Source organism: Aricia agestis, chromosome 4 (genome assembly GCF_905147365.1).
Source record: "Aricia agestis chromosome 4, ilAriAges1.1, whole genome shotgun sequence".
NCBI lineage: Eukaryota > Metazoa > Arthropoda > Insecta > Lepidoptera > Lycaenidae > Aricia > Aricia agestis.
The window spans coordinates 7,522,782-7,540,770 of record NC_056409.1 but is presented as its reverse complement, the minus strand read 5'-3'; the positions used below and the strand labels follow the sequence as shown (position 1 = coordinate 7,540,770).

The window sequence follows — 17,989 nt, the reverse complement described above, 5'->3', positions numbered from 1 at the left end:
TCCTCAATAAAATAAATAATAATTAATAGCGACTCCACCAAATCGAACAGAAACACAGTGTATAACCCGAACATTTCAAGTGGGCATGATAAACTACGATAAGTACCTTTAGTATGAGTATTAGCAATTGAGAACTTAATTTTAAAACTGTTTTTTGTTGATTTCTTAACGAAATACCAATATTTATAATACAATTGTATGAAATAGATTAGGATAAAATTAATACTTACCGGAAATATGAAATTCCATCCTTTTTCTGCGTTTTAAACGCATGATTTTTATAATTGTTAAACGAGCACTGGGACATGTTTCACAGCGGAGCGTTCGAGCACTACTAAATCGAAAGTCCACCAGAATGTTGCGTTTGGTGCTCTTTTAGTGAGGTCGTTTTTTGCCGCGGACTGTGTATCTTGTATATTAGTGATCGAAGGATGGCTGCGTTAGTTCCTTTTTCGTCATTCATTTAAAGTTGTGTTTTGCCGAGCTCTAGGCCGCCATTATTTTGCGGTAGTCAAATTACATATTTTTTTCAATAAGTAATAATTAAATATAAAATAATTCTTTAAAAATATATTATAAAAATCATTATAATTAATAATAAGTGTCTGGGTGTCAAATTTTTTACAGATTTAGTACTTTTAGTACGGAATTTGACCTTATATACATCCTAAAATAGGGTAAATGAGTAGTAATTGGACAGTACCAGTCATTGGACAAAGCATAAAAACACAATATTTAAAAACTGCCTGGTTTTAAAGTAATAAAACGCCTGATTTTAAAGAAAAACAGGTAATTTTTAAAGCAACCTTATTAAATAGGTATTGTGTTTTATTGAGAAACTATAATAAATTAATAATATTATATTAATATTATGACCTAACTCCTAAAGCGCTTATTCCACGTCTTATCCTAGCTAGGACGTCCTAGGGGGGTATTACCTACATTATCATTTATATAATTATGATCATTTCTATGATCATATATAGGATGCAATATATATGATCATTTGATCATATCTGCGTAGGTATTACATTATCATATTTCATTGATCCTTTAACCTATTTTACGTCATATGTGGTTTCAATAGCCAATGGAGAGCGCTAACGCTGACAGGTATTGACGTCAGGGTTACTAGAAATACTAGATCTCAGAGGATTCGATTTGTCAAAAGACATCGTCATTTTTAATATGGCTTGTTTTTTGTTATTTCAGCAAGATTATGACCATAGACATAATATTAGCATTATAGGTTTATGATTACGACTATGATTACGACAGTATATATTAAGTCTATGAAGATTATCCAATTATTACATTACATTATTTGAAACATGACTGTACTGTCCAAGCACTTTGACTTTTGCAAATTATTTATTTTCAAACAATAAAAAAATTAAATGTCAGAAAAGATGGCCAAATGTCAATCACGTCAACCGCGTCATCGCATCGTACTTACGATTATTTTCAAGACTCGAATTGCATTTTAATTTCAAATACGAATTTGCAATAAAATAAAACCCATGTGCATTTATTCTCATAAAGTGTTTAACGAAATGTTGCTCGCAAGTTTGAGCCTTTGAAAATGAGTTTATGACATACTGAATAAAGGTAAAAAGCAAGTTTTGAAAAGATACGTTAGTATAGTTTGCGTCACAATCAAAACAGTGTTTTTTGTTTATTATTTTCAGTTTCAAAACGAAATGTCGAAGGCCGTGATTATTCCTGACTGTAATAAAGACGTCGGTGGCATCAAAGATGAAATTAGTTTATCTCCTAGCGATAAAAAGAATGGGGCGATAAGTTTGTTTAGTAGATTATTGCGTTTAGATTCTCTCGGTAAAAAACCAAACTCACCCGATAGTCCTCCATCGACGGAACCACCTACGACATATTATGGAGTTTACATACCATGTGAAATCAAGAAGGGGCCGGATGAAGGTACAATTTATTTTTAGTTTTGCGTACTTACAAACTACTAATTTATCTATATTTTTCTTATCGATTTGGGTCAGATTAAGGTGCAATAGCCTCTTGAGTACCTTTGTTTATTATTGTATAATATTTATCTATAAATGTATGTTGATGATAATGATACTAGCATCGCGCGGTCTGTGAGACCCCATGTCCATGCTTCCCATACAAAGAATTATGTAGTGTGCAATCAATGTCTAAATAAAATGTCTTGAAATAACTTCTGCCTATGTTTTTTAGTGAAATTCTTCATTGTAATACATAAAAAACTTGGAATCGATCAAACAATTGGAATATTGCACTGAAAATGTCCTAAGGAACAAATTTGGGAGAGCTAATATTTAGGAAAATTTTTTACAGCAAAAATTAATTGGATCTGTCTAGATAACTAAAATAAATACTAACCACAATACGTTTAGTTACATTTAAGCTATAATTACGTTTGTCATGGCCTTTACCATGTGAAATGGCTACCAATAATTTTGTCCATGTTCGACCTATGTCAAAATTTTTGTTATATGTTCAGAAGTTTAAATTCCAATTTTAATCACGCTTAAGATCAAGCAAAAAATCACGTTTGTTGTATGGGAGTCCCCCTTAAATATTTAATTTATTTTGTTTTTAGTATTTGTTGTTGTAGCGGCCACAGAAATACATTATCTGTGAAAATTTTATCTCTCTAGCTATTACCGTTCTTGAGTTACAGCCTGGAGACAGACAGACGGACGGACAGACATTGAAGTCTTAGTAATAGGGTCCCGTTTTTACCCTTTGGGTACGGAACCCTAAAAAAGAATTTTGAAAATCAGACTCCAAACAGCAAAGTAAACATTAACTGCCCCTTTTTTGGAAGTCGGTTAAAAAAAGTATCTAAGATGTTGACCAGGGATGTAAGGTATTACCATGCCAAATTTCATTGAAATCGGTCCAGCGGATTCAGAGATTAGCCTGTACAAACAGTTAAAATGCTATTACTCGTTAGACGTGGGAGAGCCATGCTTCGGCGGGAATGGGCCGGCTCGACCGGAGAAATACCACATTCTCACAGAAAACTGGCTTGAAACAGCACAGCTTGCGCTGTGTTTAGCCGAGTGAGTGAGTTTACCGGAGGCCCAATCCCCTACCCTATTTCTTTCCCTACCTTCCCCTATTCCCTTCCCATCCCTACCCTCCCCTATTACACTATTCCCTTTAAAAAGGCCGGCAACTCACCTGCAGCTCTTCTGATGCTGCGAGTGTCCATGGGCGACGGAAGTTGCTTTCCATCAGGTGACCCGTTCGCTCATTTGCCCTCTTATTTCATAAAAAAAAAAAAAACTTCTAAAATGCCCCTGACTCATTTTTTCAAGTTTATTTTCAATGTACAAAAATTTTACCTCTACGATTTTATTATAAGTATAGATAGATATAGATTTTATCTATATAAAAATGATATTTTTTCGTCACAGGCGAATGAAGGTCTTAAAAGTGACTTGTTTGCTTATAATGCTTCATTTTACAATATAATTTAAAATTTTGGATATTTATCCCATACATTCCCTAAATCAATTGTGTGTTAAGGAATTTAAGCAAAAATAATACATAAAAGTCATTAAATTACCTGAAAAACAGATGAAAATACAAGTGGTCTGTCAGACCCCATGTCCATAAGTATGTTACAACTTTTAGATGTCCATAGTTAAAGGTTAAAAATTTATAATGTTATTTAAATTGAACATAGGTAGATGAATAAAAACAATTTTCTCATTGTTTTAGAAGCATTACATGTGTATGAAAATAAATCACAAGCTCTAGAGTTGGTGCGGAGATACAAATTAGCTAGATTTAAAGCATTTAAAAATCACCAAGAAGCTGTGTCCTTTGCTTTAAGAGGCGCTGAAACTGAAACATGGGATGGTTGTGGAAATGGTAAACTTTCTTTATTTTCCTTAAATATTATAATTTTACTAATTTTAATTGTAAACCATCAATGTACTTTTCTTAACTGTTTGTAAATTATGCAGTTTTAAGACATAAGTCATAAGAAGGAATAACAATACTCTTAGCAGTTGTTTTATTAAAACTGTTTATACAGAGATGACAAAACTTTTTTATCCAATTTGGTAAAGATATTTGTATTTTTTCAGGTTTAGGAGAAAAGCCATATCCATTTAAAGCTCCATCACCACAGGACATGGTAGCACTCAGAAAGGCAATTGAGAAGGGCTGCCTTGCCTTAGTTCGGGACCGAATTTGGGACAACCCAAGGTATCTGATCAGCAGTGGCAATAGTCCCACCATTTTACAGGTATTTAAAAATAGTAATTTGAATTTTGACTCTGGATTTTTTTATAAAAAAGAAAATACATTTTTAAACAAAGCAAAACTATTCTACATATAAAATATGTTATGTATAGGGTTGCCAACTTTCGAAAGGACCAACTACATCAAGTACATATCCATGTACTAGATTGTTAGAAGTTGTTTTAGATTTATTTATGAAAGCCAGCGATAAAAGCTATGGAATAGCTTAAATCATTATTAGTTTTTGAAAAACCGGAAAAATTATTTCTCTCCGGGAGGACGGGAGGTTAAGCATTATAACCGGAGACTCCCAGGCAATCCGGGAGGGTTGTGAACCCCTGTTATGCATTCTGAATTTATGAAACCCTCCCAGCCCAAGACAAGCCTTAGTAGGTTTTTATACGTGGGAGAGCCATGCTTCGGCACGAATGGGCCGGCTCGACCGGAGAAATAACACGTTCTCACAGAAAACCGGCGTGAAACAGCGCTTGCGCTGTGTTTCGCCGAGTGAGTGAGTTTACCGGAGGCCCAATCCCCTACCCTATTTCTTTCCCTACCCTCCCCTATTCCCTTCCGTACCCTCCCCTAATCCCTCCCCTTCCCATCCCTACCCTCCCCTATTACCCTATTCCCTCTTAAAAGGCCGGCAACGCACCTGCAGCTCTTCTGATGCTGCGAGTGTCCATGGGCGACGGAAGTTGCTTTCCATCAGGTGACCCGTTTGCTCGTTTGCCCCCTTATTTCATTAAAAAAAAATAGTAAAGCAGTCCCAAAGTAGCTAATGTCTGTAAGATTTACCTGTAAGGCTGTACTTGATCTAGATGTAAAATTAGTCTTGTCTTTCAACTCTTAAAACAATACAAACAAATCTTAATATATATATTTCTTGTGTGCGTGTGTATGTGACTGAACTCCTCCTAAACGACTGGACCAATTTTGATGAAATTTTTTGTGTGTGTTCGTGGAGATTCGAGAATGGTTTAGATTTACAGTTTGGTCTACTGGAAAATGTTTTTTCAATTAATTTCTTATTTATAAGGAGTTGTTGATTTTGGAATGTTTTACATTAGATCCGGATGGACGTTGCCATGGTGACATAATTATTTAGTCACTGCAATAATAATATGGGCGAAATACTTTATATGGCCAAACAACGTTTGCCGGAACAGCTAGTATGATATAAACCTAAACTTGTGTTGTTGAGCGTGGCTCTTGACTCCGGAGGTTGTGAGTTCGATTCCTGCTTTGGAAACATGTTATTTCCAAGTTTGGTTAGGACAATGCAGGCTGATCACCTGATTGTCTGACAAGTAAGATGATCCTTGCGTCCGCGTCAGAGGGGCATGTAAAAAGTTGGTCCTGCGCCTGATCTCTTGCCAGTCGTGTTGGTCTTCCACTGGGTTATAAGAGTGAGGGAATAGAGAGTGATCTTGTGTACTGCACACACACTTGGGCACTATAAAATTACTCCTGCATAACTGGCCTGGTTTCAATTAAACCGGCCACCGTCACTAAAACAGGTGTAGGAGTTATTATTATTACACTAAACAACTGAAGCAATTATTTTTTTTGTGAAAAAACGTAGGACAGTTTTAATCCAAAAAAGGACAGTTTCTGTGCACTAAACGAATTTCGGTGCAATACCAGGGCTACATCTTGTCATATGAGGTATTATTATGCTTATTTACAGGAAGGTGCTCGATTCAATGCCTTACATGTGGCGGCTCGAGCCATGAATGCAGAGATGTGTAACTTAATATTGACAACAGTAGGGGACCCAAGTTTTGTTCAGTTACTGTATGGTGCTGATACTGATTCTGAGGCTTGCAAAGTAAGTACTTTAAGTTTTGAGGGTTCCGTACCCAAAGAGTAAAAACAGGACCCTATTACTAAGACTTTGTTGTCTGTCCGTCTGATTGTCTTCAGGCTGTAACTCAAGAACGGTAATAGCTAGATAGTTGCAATTTTCACAAATAACAAATAGTAAAAGCAAAATAAAATTAATATTTAAGGGTTTACAATAAACGTGATTTTTTGGCCTTTTTTCTCTACATATATCAATAATAACAACACGTTGGTTGATTTTTAATTATAATAATATTAATCTATATTAATCTATACATATAAATGAAATTGGAGTGTCTGTTTGTAATATTGAAAGAACCGTTTTTTACTACATGCATATGAATGTATATACGGTACTAGCTGTTGTCCGCGACTAAATCCGCGTTAAAATAGTAAAATAACAAAGATGGATAGTTTTCTCCTTTTTGTTTTTGTGGTTCCTTATACAAAGGGTAAAAACGGACCCTATTTAAGCAAACGTCAAACGCAAACGTCAATAAACTTTCATGTTTTCTAACTCAAGAAATGACGGACTTTTATTGAAACTTTCTACCCCAATTTCACCCCCTTGGGGGTATAATTACCAGAAACACTTAAATACGTATCCATTCATTTTTAATCAGCAGTCCAAAAATAAACTTTCATGTTTCTAACTTAAGAAATGACGGACTTTCATTTAAACTTTCAACCCCTATTTCACCCCCTTGGGGGTAGAATTTTCAGAAACGCTTAAACACGTATCCAATCATTTTTAATCAGTAACCCAAACATAAAATTTCATGTTTCTAACTCAAGAAATAACGGAGTTTCATTCAAAATTTCAACCCCAATTTCCCCCCCTGGGGGGTAGAATTTCAAAAAACGCTTAAATACGTATCCATTCATTTTTAATCAGTAACCCAAAAATAAAGTTTCATGTTTCTAACTCAAGAAATGACGGACTTTCATTAAAACTTTCAGGACATGTAATTTTATAAGTATAGATAGACACCAAAACAACATTTTTTACAATTTTTGTCTGTCTGTATGTCTGTCTGTTTGTTCCGGCTAATCTCTGAAATGGCTGGAGCGATTTGACGGGACTTTTTTTTGGCAGATAGCTGATGCAGTAAGGAGTAACTTAGGCTACTTTTTAACCGAATGCCAAAAAGAAGGAGGATATATTTTACTTTTTTCATATTTGTTAGCAGGCTATCCATCTTTGTTATTATACTATGTAGTATGTTGACGCGGACGAAGTCGCGGGCAACAGCTAGTATTAAATAAAAAATAAAGACGGGCTCCCATACAAGAAACACAAATTTTGCCCTAATTTTGCACTATAACGGTACGGAACCCTTCGTGCGCGAGTCAGACTCGCACTTGATGATTTTTTAAAATACTTATAAGATATTAAATATATACTTAAAAAATCTCTCTTTTACAAGTGAAAAAAAATGTTGTATAATTCTTTTATAGAATAATTTTCGTATATTTGGCAATTTTTGTTTGTAGTTTACTTATTTTACTGTATTGTAGATAACTTTTGTAACTTGATTGTAATACTTACTACATTCTGTGAATAAAAATTTGTATTTTTATTAAAATTTGTTTGTGTATTTAGGAGTTTGCTGGAATATTAGTAGACCGTTATCTGAACACTCCAGATAAAGTCGCCAACGAAACTCCCCTACATTTCGCTGCGAAGTTCGGAGCGGAACAGGCAGTCGACGTCTTGACTTCGTTCTCTCAATGCAATCGTAATGCACAGAACAGAGATGGGAATACGCCTAAAGATGTAAGTGACCTATACTAATATTAAAAATGCGAGTCTGTTACTCTCAACAATTCTAGATGAAATTATGTTTTGAGATTTATTTATTTATTTATTAACCCATTTGCTGATACAATAGGTAGTTATGACATTCTTGTGCTTATTTTCACTGCACTTTTGTATGTTTTAGGTATCAGCGTGTCCTGATGACACATAGGTCTCCCCTAGATGTTTCCACTTCTCCCTCTCCTGGGTTAGTCTTAGCCAGAGGTGGCCTGCAACTCATCTGAAGTCATCAGACCATCTTTTCCTTGGTCTACCTCGTTTTCTTTTTGTATTGTTTCGAGGTACCCATAATGTCGTTAATTCTGTCCATTTTTCCGAATTGTCTCTGAGTATATGCCCTGCCCAACACCATTTTAGTTTTTTGCTCTATCTTATAGCATCCTCTAGTTTAGTTATTTCTCTTATGTCTATAGCTCTCTTTTTGTCTCTTATTGAGTATCCAAGCATGCTCCTTTCCATGCTCCTCTGGCATGTGACAATCTTTTGTTGTTGTTTTTGGGTGAGGGCCCAAGTTTGGCACCCCTAAGTTAGTATTGGAAGGATGCAGATGTTGAATACTTTCCGTTTTGCTGCCATGGTGTAGTGTTTGCTTTTGAATATCTCTTTCAGCGACCAGTATCTGTTCCAGGAGTTTGTTATTCGTTCAATTTCTTGATCTGATTGGTCAGAGAAAGAGATCAGTTGGCCTAGGTATATGACGATTGACGTATGAATTAACATATTCAAAGTGCTCACCATCCACTATTAAAAGCTGTTTAATGTCATTTGTCATGGCCTTTGTCCTTAGTTTGTTTATTGTCAGCCCCTGATAAAGAGGCTTTATCAGGGGCTGACAATGATGACAATGAACTGAGCCTTCCTCAACAAATGGGCTATTCTAACACTGAAAGAATTTTTCTAATCGGACCAGTAGTTCCTGAGATTGACAAATAAGCCCTTTCAAATAATTTCCCCCTTTTTTTTCACACTTTCCTCTATTTCTTCGCTCCTATTAGTATTAGCGTGATAAAATATAGCCTATAACCTTCCTCGACATAATTATGGGCTATCTAACACTAAAAGATTTTTTTCAAATACTACATAGTACTTAATCTATAAAATACTAAATACTACATAATACTTAATTTGCTATTTTAACCTAATCCCATCATCACTGATCAGTCATATTATGTAAAAGTCCTTTTAAATATACAGTAACAAAATATTTTCGCTCGGCATGTTTGTAGAAGTAGATACAATGTTAAAAATTTGTGCAATTTTTCAAATTTGCTAATTTTCATTACCATCCATAGGTGGTCTGCACTCGTGCCAACAATAAGGAGGCTGCGGAGAGAATCTGTGCACTATTAGAAGAGCGGTTTTACGTGCCAGTTCTGCACAGCGAGGATGCCAGCTCTCCTCCAACAATCGGACAGCCGTTTACACCTGCAGATCCACCTGTAAGTCTTTTTTAAATATATCTTAAAAGTCGCTTCTGTTCTGATGACCATTATAACTATGTATATCTAAATATATAAAACTCAAAGGTGACTGACTGACATAGTGCTCTATCAACGCACAGCCCATGGCTGTCTGTTGTGTGGCTGTCACTGGCTGCAATTTGGCATGCAGGTAGATATTATGACGTAGGCATCCGCTGAGAGCGCTTACAGACGAACGGCACATGTCGGCGGCACGCGTCGGCGGCAGTCAACGGCAGGCGACGGCACGTGACGGTGGCAGTCGACGGCAGCCGTCGTCAGTTTATCACGCTTGCAGTAATTGTGACGTACCGCGTAAAGGTAAACGTCCACAGGTCGGTATCGTACGCAACGGACGTCTCGCATTAAACGTATAATTTTTTTAAAGTACGTCCACTATCGGCAGCGTACGGATTACCGACTAGTTAGTATGTTTATCTTCAAATTAACCCAAACAAAGTTCCTAAATCAAAATTTCTTCTTTTGACTTTTCCATCCACACCCCCATTTTGAGCATTAATTTACTAGGCTAGTCGGTAATCCGTATGCTGCCCATAAAGTGGATGAGTGGAACAGTGGTGGTGTACCATACCGACCTGTGGACACTTACTTTTAGGAGGTACGTCAGAACTGGGGGCCTACCACCACCTCTACTAAGCGACACCGTTTGACAGATGAGCATTGAGCAATATAGTTAAGCAATAAATGTGCACAGGCGTCCGAACGAAACAGACAAATAACCTAAAAACAATGAGACTCAGTCTGTCTTGCTCTAACAATAGAGTATTCAATATATTTGTTTCAACTGTGTAAAGTGCGAGTTGCCAGACTTCAAAAATTCGGTCAGATAGTTATCTATGGAATAAATGACATTTGAAAAATTGACTGTGACTTATTCGACGGTTAAACCATCGAATAACTTTATTCTTCAGTTAAAGAGACAGATCACAGAAACATATTTCTCTATGTAAAAGTTAACACCTCTTAAATTCATTGAAAGTAGAAAGTTTCAAACTGAATAAAATAATTAAGCATTGAAAGCAATAGGTATGGCAACAATGCGCGTTGCGTGCGTTTGCCTAATTTACTAGTTCATACTAATTAGTGTATTAGTTGATTAGTTTTTTATGTAAAAGCACTCAGTAAAATCCCAATAAAGGTAGATTTGTGGCACGAATTGTACTACTAAATAGAATGAAAAATACAAGTTATTTGACGTAATTGATATTTTTGTTTTTACGATTGTCGTTAATTTTGTTTCGAAATTAACTATTGTTGCTGGAATGAAACAAGACATGATGAATGGTTTTTTCAGTATCAAAATCAAGATCAATAACTTTTTGCATACTTATATTTAATTTCTATACTGTATTCTAGAGTGGCGTGCAAGGAGTAAGGCAGAAATGCAGTGCATTACTTGCCATTCACAGATATTTTAATTTAATGTTCGTACGTTTTAGATGACAGTCAGGGAGCCCTAGAACATTTTTTTTTATTACTATCAAGAAAATTTTTTGTGAGTAGCTTTATTTTGATAAGACAAACAACATTTTTATTCGCGAAAAATCTTGAAACCACTTTCAAGATTTTTCGCAGATAAAAATGTCAATTTAACATTGTCCAACAAATAGAACAGTCCATATTTTAGGACCATCAAATCAAAGTATGAAATCCTTTCTATCTCTGTTAGTTACCACTTTGAAGAGTTTTCCCATGAAGCTACTCACAAAAAATTAGCTTGATAGTAATAACAAAAAAATGTTCTAGGGCTCCCTGACTATAAACCATGCACGGACTAAAGTAGTAGAAAAAAAAGTAGAAAAGCTCGACAAAAAGTCGTTGACACGTTATTGGTAGCCATTATGATTTGTACACATGATATAATGGATACCTTTGTACGATATAAGTTTAATAACAACGAGCTGTTATCCCACAGGAGTTAAACACGGACCCGCTGTCGCCCCGTGTAGAGATCCGCGCGTTCGCCGGGCCAATGCGCGCGGGCGACGCGTGCACGTTCCGTCGGCGGTGGCGTACGCCGCCGCGCGCCGCACGACCATTCCGACTGAGAGAGATGACTAAGGGATTGGAGACTGTGGGACGGTAATTTTGTTGCTTACTTACCTCAAGATAATCTTTTAAAAAATCAGATATATAATAGGTCTACCAGAATCTGATGGCAAAAAGTGGGAAATTAAATTGAATAGCGGCTTATTCTGTGTTTGCAGTGTGAAACATGCAAATATAAAAATTTATCAAATAATCAAGGATATTTTTGAAAATCTGCCATCAGATTCTGGTATACCTATACATTTACCAAAAATCGTAGTGAAGTTACCTCAAAATATTAAAGGCGAGATCGCACTAGGCGACATTACGGGCCGACCCACACGTACCACAACCACACGACAACCATAACCGCACCACGTGGTCGGACGTATATTTCGTATTGTAAATGAACTGGAAATCGTACGTACCATATTTTGCAGTCGTTGTCCACCACTTGTGTGATACCGACCACATCGCAACCACAACGTTGCGTCGATGCAATGATTCTCCTCCTCCGTTTTATTGACTTTCGTACGTAACTACATTGCAATCACTTGCGACAACGCAACCACGTCGGCATTTTGTCGGTACCAATACGCAACTACAAAAAGCTGCAGCGACACCATTCACACGTAACCACTGCTCGACGACATTTTGTCGTTGCGATGTGGTGTGGTTGTGGTACGTGTGGGTTGGCCCTACGCTGCAGCGCAGTGATGTTTTATGGCGTGTCACTCAGCTAACTGGTTTCCAGCACTGTATTCCGCCTTGTATCAATGTAAACATGTACAGAATTCAGTAGGTATAACTTAAACCAGCTCAGCATTATATAGGTATATCTGTAAAAAAAAATATAATACGTTTAATATATTTTTCGGTTTTGCTTTTCAGAAACTTAGCCGAACAGATGAAAATAGGTTGGAAAGAATACTGGCCTTTTCTGGATACTTTTACTGATTTGCGGAGCACAGAAGGACTGACTCTATTGGAGAACTATCTCAAGACGAAATACGAAAACGCGTGTTCGTTTGTGTACAACGACAGCGTGAACCAATCGCATTCTCCGGAGGAGTTGTCCATGTCGGGCATAAGTCTTAACGTCACTCAGGAGCAGGGAAACGAGGCTTTGAGTCCTATGTCGGAGCTGTGTGTAGCCTTAAAGACGTGTAGAATAACTGACAGACACACGAGAGTCAGAAAAATGGAGCCGGCCAAACCGATACCTCGGCCGCAACGAACTAACGGTGACACCACTCCTCCTATCAACCACACGGTCAGCCAAATCCTGTGCATAGATCGCACGTGTCAAGTTTTCGCGAAAAGAATAGCGAACGCTCTAATATTCTCCCTAACCGCTGAACCTGAGGTAGTCGGTGACTCTTTGAAGTCTGAGTGTAAGAATTTGCAGCACACCATCTATACCTATATGAACGACGAGAGGTTCCAAGCGATAGACTTCGCTTTAATACATTCGAGGCTAGCCCAGCTCGTAGTTTATACGTTAAAACAGCGGACTCAAGAGATGGACGATATAGACAATTTAGTCGGATTCCTGCTGAAGCTCCGTTGCCCCAACGACGATATTTTCAGCTCGGACGACGAGAGGAAACCGTTCTCGTGTCGGAACAACAGAATAAGATTGACCCACGTGATAGACTCGCACGTCCGTTGTCTCGCTAGTTTTATTTCTGAGGAGATTACGGAGTCTGAGTCAACCAAAGGCCCGGCGATCTCCGAAACTGATTGCGCTGAAATATGGAATAAGACGTCGAAGTGTCGGTGCGACTGGAAAGTGGACGCGTTCGATAGAAACAGCAAGAAGAACGCTTCTTTCCGCAAGAGCCGCTTGTCAAGCAGTCCGCAGAGTGAGAGTTTTATTCGACGGCTGTCATACAATGAGGATATAGGTAATGCTTTATTATTGTACTAGAATCTAGATGTTGCAACGCAACTTTGACACTGCAATTTGTTAACTGTATAAAAATTGTTAATTTCGCAATAATAACAAGCAGCCGCCGTACTCAGAGACATTTAATTATGATTAACCTTCAATTTAATGAAGAGTTTGACAAATAATGTCAAAATGTTGATAAATGGCTTATGTCAAAATTTTGAATTAATTACATTTAACTAATTAATGTTCCACTCTAAGTGCGGCAGTATGTTATTCATTGTATGTTAGCAAATTCCAAATTCCAATTTGGATCCTTTTGGATGGAATCCCTGATCCAATTTAGATGGAATTAATAGCAAATTCCATCCAAATTGGATCAGCAGCTTATGTCACATCACACATGTGTGACAATATAACAAACAAACACGAAACATATGCTATGCTATTTGTATTATGAGACAGTAAACATTTTGTTTAATTTTAATATTAACTATGATATGAGTGAGTGTGAATTATGATTATATAAAGTTTTTATTTGTATTGTAGGTGATGGCAGATTGCAGAATAAAGTAGCAGAAAGTTGCTTTAGTGTGAACTCGCCGGGAGGGGACGGAGCTACTGCGTTTACTGTAGACGTCACCAAGTGCCAAGTTGTTGAAGCTGAGGTAAATAAATAATGCTTTAATATTTATAAGCTAAATTATTATTTGAAATTATAAGATGAATGTTACTTGGTAACAAAGTAGTAATAGTCAATAAAGTTAATCCCTTTTAAAATTATTAACAAACAAAAATATTGGCTATCTCTTTTCCACAAAAAGATTTGTCACTACAGTCTCTCGTGACGTTATGCTGGCACTTCACATGGCTATTTGTATTTGCTATTGGCTATTTGTTGTATTTGGCAACATTATTGACGAATATGCAAACAAGCAAATAAAGGCAAATACGACCTTCCCCACCTGGCCGTCAAATAGCAAACTTACAAACATTCGATTCAGAAATTTTAACTCAGGAATTTCAACACTTTTTATTGTCCCAGCTCATATTTTCGTTTTCCGCTGTTTTTCGCTCACGATACAACACTGAAAATGACTGAAAATTTGTTAAAAATCACCTGAAATTTATAAATACACCGTCTATTGTCTAGTTGACGGCACCGGTTTATTTGTGTACTTGCATATTTGACTCTTTTGATGTACGTCAATACACGTATCCGTACACAAAGGTACGGATACGTGTATTTGGTATTGGTCATATTTGTCAAATAGGCAAATAAGGCCAATACTTTGTCAAACATACCGTCTACACGTGGTGATTGTTTGGCGAATACATCAAATACGCAAATACAAATAGCCATGTAAAGTGACAACATTAGAGTTTGGCTTACACATGGTGCTTGTTTGGCGAATACATCAAATACGCAAATACAAATAGCCATGTGAAGTGCCAGCATTAGAGTTTCGCTTTGTTTCTTGTTCTTACTAATTGCAATTATTTATGCCTTCATTATTTACAAAATCCTATAAACGGGATTAACACTATATTTTATTATTGAGTTAAACTTTATAAAAGTTCTTTTTTCAAGTGAAGGTAAGTAATAATCGGCGTTAGTAACAACAATACAAGAAAGTTATTACTTGTTGTTGTTATTTATGATATCGTTTCAGATATCGGATGACGAGTCCGGGTCGGAGTCGGAGGGGTCGTACGTGACGGCGGACGAGCACGACGCGCCGGACGACCGGATGTCTGACGCCAGCGACCAGGCCCTAGCAGAACCTTTCATTTACGGGTAAATCTAATATATGAAATCTGGTGTCACGGGGTGCGTGGTTGAACTCCTCTGAAACGGCTCGACCGATTTTCGTGAATCTTAGCGAGCATATCGGCTAGGGTTGAGAATCGGACAACATCTACTTTTTATATTGATAAGTGCATATTTTGTTGAATAAATAATTATAGTAAATTATTACAACTCGAGACTGACGGCGACCATTGTTTGTCTGACGGGATAGCGATGGACGTTGTCATGGTGACATACTTATTTAGTCACTCCAATAAATCGAAATACTTTATACGGCAAAACAACGTTCGCCGGGACAGCTAGTTTTATATAAACATGTTGGATGCGAGTAGCAGAGGGTCGGGCGTCTTAGGGCCGGGACACATAAACACGATACGACGTCGTGCCGTGTATCGCGTCGTAGAAACTCACGAAGCGTGTTATTTTAAATTCAAAGAAATTAACTGCGATAATTCACCCTGCATTGTATCGACGGCGTCGTGCCGTGTATCGTGGTACGTTACGATGTGGCGACGTAGGTTTTTACGATGCTCGTCGTAGATTCCCACGACGCGACGTCGCATCGTGGTATGACACGACGTCGTATCGTGTTTATGTGTCCCGGCCCTCAGGGTCAATTCAGACCGCAACGCGACGCGTAGATGCATTTCTAAAATATGGATTTGACAGACTTACAAGACGTCTCACGTAATTAAATCTGTCAAATCCATATAAATTTAGAAATTCATATCTACGCGTCGCGTTGCGGTCTGAATTGACCCTGAGAGAGGTGACTAGCTGTGGACGAGTACAGGCTGATTAGACGTTTTATAAAGCGGGGTCCACACTCGCGGCGCGAAAGCCCGCGAAGGCTGCGAACCGCGATTGTGGAGGCTTTCGCGGCTTCGCGTTCGCGCTTCGCGGCTTTCCCCGTCCGGTGTCGGTTTTTTGGCCCGCGACAAAGGGCTCACGAAGCGCGAACGCGAACATCATCCACACTCGCTTTTATTCGCTGCTGCACACAATATCAGAGCAGCAGCAACAGTGATTTCAATGTCCATTTTACTCAAATGTGCGAACGTAAATGCGAAGATTGCGAGTGTAGAGGGCCGTATTAGTTCGCGTCGTGTTCAAGGCGCATAGCACCCGTGAATCGCGGCCGCAATTCGCGCTGCGAGTGTGGAGCCCGCTTAAGGAACTATTATTACCTGTCAAATTTATAATGAATGAGTGCTATTATACATAATACTCATTCATAAAAATATTTAAACTTTTGCAAGTTGCTTCTTATTTTGTATACTTCTATGGAAGAATCATAAAGTTATAATTAACAAAATAATTTTAACAATTTTAGTGAAGAGCCGACCAAAATAGATCGACTTGTGTATGAAGCAGTTAAAGATGTATCTCTGACATCGGAGGCGTATCCAAACGTTTTTCGCTGGAAGCACACCGTGGCTCTGTACACGGACGAAGAGAGAGAAAGGTGAGAAACTAGCCTAGGGCTATATCCCAAAATGTTTACATTTTGTAATAAACTTTACGGAAAAACTATCACGCCTATTGATTTGAGCTATAACATAGTAATTTTTATTTATACATTGTGTAGATGTGTTAAAAATACGCCAAATTTCATTAAAATTGTTTAAAAACGAACATAATATTATATTTATATCTATTTGCTATTTCAGCTGGCAACCAGCTAAGAACACGGAGGATAGCCGGTGCAGTGTAAGATGGGGTGCGGACGACAGCGTCTGCCAAAGTCCCGTCAGCAACCTGCTCAGTCCACATAGCCCGAGTGTCAGCATGAGCCCGCACAGCCCGCGCGGCCGCCTGCGACTGCGGGCCATTAGATGTAGTACACCTACCAGGGAGGCGAGAGAAGATAATTCAAGAGATCTGCCCTTACAGGTTCGATTTGTGTGTAAAGTTTATGTGAGGTTGTACTGATTTGCTGCAGTATGCCACGGCATCGCGTCTTTGCGCCGATGCACCGTGTCTCCTTTAGGCTTCAGTCTCGAAATCAGCGGGCAGTGGGTCCCAGTGGCGGTGGCGCGTTCCAACGTATAGATTTAAATGGATAAGCCGTCTAGTACGCCGCGCCGAGGCCTGCCCATATAATTATTCTATACATTGGAACGCGCCGACGCCCGTCACATCCCGCTGCCCGCTGATATCGGGAATGAAGCTTGCAGCTGTGTCATATTATAATATAATATTGAACAAGGAAAATTCTTCTTCCCCTTCGTACCTAAAACTTGCGTAAAGGATTCATAACTTAACATTATTATTTTTAGTATCAGTAGGATTAAAATAGATTCTTTTTTACAGGTGTCGAACTGGCTACGTATTACAGGACCCAACTCGCCAAAGTCAGCACTAGCGACCAAACACGTAGAACACAATGTCAGTTTTGGATTCTAACATTGATCTCCGAGGCGAGATAAAGGCATATTTTTATAAACATAATATATGAGTTAGTCAAACTGTGATTTTAATATTGGCATAATAATGATAATTGTTAACATAATAATATGTAAATCTAACGTGCTTCTTGTAAATTCTCTCATCATTATTTCAAATGACATAACAACAGCTGTAGTTGATATTAGAAAATCATACACAATTATAGTAAAAAAGTAATTTTATTTTTAATACTTATTAACATTATTACAGGAATGCAGCAGCTAAATGTTTACATCTATTTTAAAAGATTTGTCTTCAATCTCAAACATAATATTTTTTCACATATTTCAAAAAATAACGCAAAGAAAAAATTCTCACAAAATATAACATTATTTTGATACTGGGTGTCTATTTTAGCTTTAGAATTTATAATTTGTTTGCACAATGCTTTACATAAAACTTTGTAGTTATAA

General features: G+C 37.6%; 1 protein-coding gene across 2 annotated transcripts; it reads left to right on the top strand.

Moving 5' to 3' along the window:
• Positions 1–1,433: 1,433 nt before the first annotated feature.
• On the top strand, positions 1,434–17,596 carry LOC121725925 (ankyrin repeat and LEM domain-containing protein 2 homolog). Of its 2 annotated transcripts, none has more exons than XM_042113110.1 (14): positions 1,434–1,608; positions 1,689–1,938; positions 3,727–3,879; positions 4,098–4,258; positions 5,945–6,085; positions 7,703–7,876; positions 9,211–9,357; positions 11,315–11,481; positions 12,319–13,334; positions 13,868–13,986; positions 14,992–15,116; positions 16,462–16,593; positions 16,799–17,021; positions 17,442–17,596. In XM_042113110.1, exons 2-14 carry the CDS (start codon positions 1,701–1,703, stop codon positions 17,532–17,534), a joined length of 2,889 nt encoding a protein of 962 aa, XP_041969044.1. In that variant the 5' UTR covers positions 1,434–1,608; positions 1,689–1,700; the 3' UTR covers positions 17,535–17,596. The 2 variants fall into 2 exon arrangements, with proteins under 2 accessions (XP_041969044.1, XP_041969045.1); XM_042113111.1 differs by having other exon boundaries at positions 1,666–1,938.
• Positions 17,597–17,989: the final 393 nt, after the last annotated feature.